This window comes from Elephantulus edwardii, unplaced genomic scaffold (genome assembly GCF_000299155.1).
Source record: "Elephantulus edwardii isolate Elephantulus edwardi_28Jun2011 unplaced genomic scaffold, EleEdw1.0 scaffold00005, whole genome shotgun sequence".
Lineage (NCBI taxonomy): Eukaryota > Metazoa > Chordata > Mammalia > Macroscelidea > Macroscelididae > Elephantulus > Elephantulus edwardii.
Window position 1 is genome coordinate 30686126 of NW_006399755.1, and position 6000 is coordinate 30692125.

Consider the following 6000-nt stretch of genomic DNA (forward strand, 5'->3'; position numbering starts at 1 on the left):
TCAACACTCTTGGCACCAGTAGCCAGGAAATTAAAAGGCGCATTGCCATGGGAAAGTCTGCTGTTAGGGACCTCTCCAAAGTACTGAAGAGCAATGGTGTCTCTCTGGAGACTAAGGTGCATCCGATACAGGCCATGGTCTTTGCAATCACTTGTTATGCATCAGAGAGTTGGACAATGACCAATGAGGATAGAAGGAAAATTGATGCCTTTGAGCTGTGGTGCTGGAGAAGAGTATTGAGAATACCATGGACTGCTAGGAAAACAAACAGATTTGTCCTGGAAAGGGCTAAACCAGGTGGCTCCTTGGAGGCAAAGATTCTGAAGCTCCGTCTAACATACTTTGGACATGTTGTAAGGAGAGACCAGTCCTTGGAAAAGGACATTATGCTTGGTAGGGTGGAGGGACAGCACAGGAGGGGAAGGCCCTCTATGAGGTGGATTGATTCAGTGACTGGGGTAATTGGGATGGGAGTATCAGAGACGGTGCGACTGGCACAGAACAGAGCAGAGTTTAGGGCTGTTGTACATAGGGTCGCTATGAGTCACAAGCGACTCAACGGCACATAAAAACAACAACAACAACAATCACCATTGAACTATGCCCACCATTACCCTGTCTTTTCAGGTCACACTGGATCATTCCCATTTCCTTTACCTCCCCCTCCCATACCCTGTGACTTCCCCACTGCCCTCCCTCACCCTTGCAATTTTTTTAAAAAGGCATATAATGATATGAATGACATAAGGTAAAAAGATTCATGTAGGAGACTCTTAAAAAGAAGAACAAAACTTAAACAAACCAATATAATATTTAAAAACAGAAGAGGAAATGTAACTCCAACTGTAAATATTAAGTCATGAACTCAACTCATTGCTCTCAAGTTGGAACTAACAGATATCTAATACTCCAGCAGCTTTTCAGAAGCTGCATAACAAACGGGAGGTGAATACCCATTCTTCTTCTGTGGAACAACTGGTGGATTCAATCCATCTGCCTTTGGGTTAGCAGTATAATCCGTACTCACTATTCCATCAGAGCTCCCTATATTAATAATAGGAATATATAAATTACACCGACAGATATCAGCGTTTTCCCTATCTAGGTCTTCTATTAGAAATATACATTAATAGGAATTGTATAACAATGAAAGGATTTTTCTTTTACTTTTCAAAACGAAGGCTGCATAGTGGATGGACTTGGAGGGAGGGATTGTGTAACAATGAAAGAATTTTCCTTTTACTTTTCAAAGAAAAGAGCGAACTTGGGAGGGGGCAGTTGGACAGGGGGAAAGTGTAACAGTGAATGAATGGAAATCCAAAGTCTCTGTAAACTTTCATTAAAAGAAATACACATTAAGTTTACATACTTCAACCATACAGCAAAACTCTCCTGTTAATATCATCAGGACTTACTCATTGCTTTACAACCAGTGTTTCTGTAACATGGAATTTTTAAAAAGCTACTATGTAAACCTGAAAAAAAATCCAAAACTTCAAATTCTAAGAATACTTCATAAATGTTTGCTTTTAAAAAAATTAAATTAATTCAGTTTACTATGTACCAGTCACTATGTTTAGGTCTTTGCATGCATTTTTATTTAATCCTCAGAGAAGTTCTGAAACAGGCATCCTTTTTTTTTTTAGCCCAAAATATAGATGATGACACTGAAGCATTGAACAGTTAAGGACTTGCACAGTTAAGATGTGGCATATGAAAGGGTGTGAAAGAACTAAATTTGAATCCACCTATATATCTGACTCTAAAGCCCTTGTTCTCAACCACTAGGCTACGCAATCTCCCATTCTATTTATTATGTAAGTTGTATTATATAAATATTACTGATTACAACAGGGAAAATAGCTATATGTTAATTTGTTATGACCTTGTACTGCTCCCAGAGAGTCTATTCTTCCTTTTATCTGAATGAATAAAAGTTAAATAAATCAGCTAGCATTTAGTGTTATAAGAAAATAAGATTTATTAGCATGCATTCTAAAGATGCTGGCAAAAATTATAAAATAAGCTTAAGGATTCTCAAAAAGAGACATATAATTTTGTTTCTTTTAAAAATGTTCAGTATCCATCCTTATGTAACAAAACTCTAACAGTTTTTTATCTGCAGTAATCTAGTCATAAGTCCCAAAACTTCACAGAAGTGTTTTTTTAAATAACCATATCCTAAGATACTCATAGGAAATCTCTAGTAAAAACCTTAATTAACTGGTTACATCATACATCATTAAAGGATGCAAGATTCTACCACCAAATACATTACACTATTACTTTAAATTAGTAGGGAGTTGTACTGCCAATGCAAAGGGAGACAGTTCTAAATCACCAGTGGCTCCCTGGGAGAAAGATGGGCATTCTCCTCCCATGAGATTTACAGCTGAAAATGTCCTGGTGGGTAAACTATGAGTTAGAACCAACTTGATGGTGGCAATGAGTTGAGCTTTAGTTAAGTTGTAATATTAAAAATTGAATCTCATAAAATGAAAAGATAAAACAGAAGACTCCCAGGAAATACCTTGTTATAATATACTAATGCAGCATTTGAAGATATATCATCTTTTCTGATGGCTTCTAAATGGCTTTACATTTAAAAAAAATCAATGACATAATTAAAAATAAAATAATTTTTCCAAATATGTGACTCACTGTTTCAGGGAGCGCTGTATTATTTGGGCTGGTGGCAGGACCACTCTGTGTGTGGATTGGGTTCCTGGCCACAACCAAGCACAAAGATCCAGTGGTTTGTTGTAATAATGCGATTGCTTGCTGATGGGAAACGTTCTGATCCAATGGTGTGTGATTAATGGCCAATATTTGGTCATTTTCCCTCAGTCGTTGATCCCTTCGTAAAATAAGAAAAAAAGATATTTCAAAGATGTAACATGTTCACCTACAAATCTGCTATTCAGATGGTTTTTAGGGATAAAATGGGAGGAAGAGAGCAGTAAAAATTAATAAATAGCTAAGTTAGGTGAAATGAAAGGCAATATACAGTAAGCAATTGATCAGACAATTATAATTAACTTTATAAAGCATATTGTATATGAATAATTGAATGAAAAACCAGTATGAGCTATAAACTTGGCAATTTTTTTTTTAAAATACAACAAAATGTTTAATGAGCAAATTCGTCTTAGCAAATATGAAACTGCCACAGAGGAAGGGGGGACGGGCCACAAGGTGGGGCAGGTGGGGTGACTAGAGAACCAACTACGGAAACCGGGGGACCAGGGGCCAGAGGCAGGGCAGGCGCTGTGGTCCTGGGGAGGGCTGGGCACGCGGCCAGACAACAGAATTCAAAATCTTTTGGCCATAAAATATAAACACGCTATGTTCTAGGTGGGCAGGCAGAGACAAGGGGTCAAGGGGGGAGGGGCTGGGGTCCTGTGCCCCCACTGTGGCCCTGCCCTCTGTGTCTGGGGGTACACTGCCCCGCCCGGCCCACTGCTGCCATTCCAGTTGCTGCCGCTGTCACTGGCTGTCACTCCTCTGCCATCATCTTCAGAGGGAAGAGGGAGGTGGGGGGGGCACGCCCCCGCCGGCCTGCCCGTCTGCCTCTACCAGAAATCCCTGAGGTGGTAGGAGTCGGGGTCGCAGTACTTTGTGACAACAAAGTTCTTTGGCGAACTTGCGGCCAGTCAGGCCCTGCATGGCAATTTTTAAAAACTTAAAATACAACTTTTAAACATTTTATTCAATAGGCTATAACTCAGAGGTCCATATAAGTTAATGCATATCATTATTTAATTTTATACTGCAATTACAGTACTTCAGTGTGCTTTCTATCATCTATTAATTAGCTAATTGTGCACTGCATCCATAATACAATACAAACATGCACCCATGCATACAAACACACCTGTGTACATTTTAAAAGCCATCTGACTAGACAAACATATTTGTAAAGGCAAAAGAAGCTGATGCAATGTAGGAGTGGCCGAGTCTGACTTCTACTCACTCCATAAAGGAAAAGTGTCTCCATCAATAATATCCATAGCAGCAAATAGACAGCTGCTTGGTCAGACCTGCCATCACCTCCTGCACCTTTTTTTACCAATCACATGGGTCTGATATTTGTTGTTTGCTCATACACGTTACTCACAGTTGTGGTACCAAGAGTGGGGTTTATTAGAGAAGTAAGCTTGAGAGGGGAGGAGACAAAGAATATTACCCAAATCAAGTCCAGGTTTTAGCCCAGAAGTCCCAAGGCACAACTCCTCAATTAGCAAAAGTCCTAGTTTCAGTTCAGCAACACAAATCCAAATCATCTAGCAAGGTTTGCCTCAGAGCAAATATAAGTCAGTTTTCCCTTCCATCATCCATCAAGAACAGCAAAACCTTTAATCGTACCCTTTATCGCAGGGTTCCTCTGGTTACACCTTGCCACAGTTTCTCCTTAGCAATGTCAAAGTGTATCCTCCACCACCACTAGGGTCTTACTCTCACAAGGGTCCTCCGACTCACCAACATCTTACTCTAGTCTCTCTCAAACCCACCCCACACACTCCTCTCCCTCTCTCTCTCCCCCCTCTCCCCTCCTCTGCTACCCCCCACTCCCCCTTCCTCTCCCCCACAGCTGTTGATTATTTGCAAGATCATGTATCTGCAATTAAAGTAACTGGAGACCAGAAAGGGCCAGTTTTTAAACAAACATCATAATAAGTCATCGATGCCAATGTTTTGCAAGTATAAATACTGCTTTTATTACTGCACACATCCTATATTCCTGTACCCCTTCCAGTTTGCCTTGTAATACAACACATTAAAATAAAAAAACACAAAAAACAAAACACCAACAACCAACAACAAACCAAATCTGAAACTCATTACCTTTAATTGTGAGTCACAGCTGCCTCTTCATTGAGTTACTGAGGCTGTAAATTGCATGGAAGGAAAATGTCCATCTTCATCCAAGGAATCATTAAGTTGCCAGAGAACTGTAACTTTTGGGTTAACATTGATATAACTTCTTATTGCTACACCACCAGAGATCACCAGAACTCACTGAGGAATGCATATTCTTAAATTCATCAATAGCATCCTTTCTTCACTGATTCCCCTTGACACATGTCATTCATTTCTCCAACATTTGCAGAGGTCAAACACTGCCTCTTAAAAAATCAATATGGATTATTTCCATGTATGTATCTGAGCCCTTTTTTCTTTCCCAAACATCTATGTCAGAAATACTACTTAAGGTAAAAGGGACTATTTTTAATAGAAATTAGCATTTTTTTAAAAAGCATTATTATAATATTTATTGAACATCTATTAGAAAAATATTGGGACAAGAGCTTTCCATGTATTCTTCACCTCACAAATTCCTCCTCCAACCATACTGACCAATACTTTCCCTCTCACACTCAGTATTCCTGCTCCGACTTAAATGACCTTTCAATATGTCTATCCAAATTCAAGCCACACTTTACTATTCAACTGAGCGACCCTTTCCATCTTTCATCTCATTACCACATTGCTGTGAAAGATTCATCCATCAGTTACTGGATATTCATGAAGACTAAATATGCCAGACACCGAAATTTATTACATACATGTCTTAGATTTTCAATCTGAATTAGCAAATTCCAATTTCAGTTTTGACACCTAAATTGTGGGTAGCTGTCTCAATAGCTATTAACCCAAAGGCACATAGTTCAAATCCACCAGCTGCACCATGGAAGAAAAATGGGCTATCTCCTCTCATGAGATTAAATACCTATGAAAACTCTCTGAAAGGTCAATTACGAGTTGCTTCTGGCTCAATGTTACATAACAATAATATAAAGAAAAGTTTATCCTATGCTTCTAAGTGGCAAGAATAAATATAAAACTGAGTATATTCTTTGACCTTATCTTTATTAATAGAAAGCTTTCTGATGTCTATCCTAGTTAACTCAGGTTGATAAAAGTACAATTGGTTTTGATTGTTTCTTTTCTTTCTTCACTTATAATTCCACATATTATCATTTTGTTGTTGTTGTTGTT

The 6000-nt window shown here is 38.7% G+C and overlaps 1 protein-coding gene across 1 annotated transcript in view; it reads right to left on the reverse strand.

Moving 5' to 3' along the window:
* The window catches only part of INADL (InaD-like (Drosophila)), a 462714-nt gene that overhangs the window by 435178 nt on the left and 21536 nt on the right, over positions 1-6000 (reverse strand). Inside the window, exon 4 of the mRNA XM_006879774.1 lies at positions 2662-2857. Within this exon, the coding sequence (XP_006879836.1) occupies positions 2662-2857 (196 nt within the window). The remainder of the gene's footprint in view (positions 1-2661; positions 2858-6000) is intronic.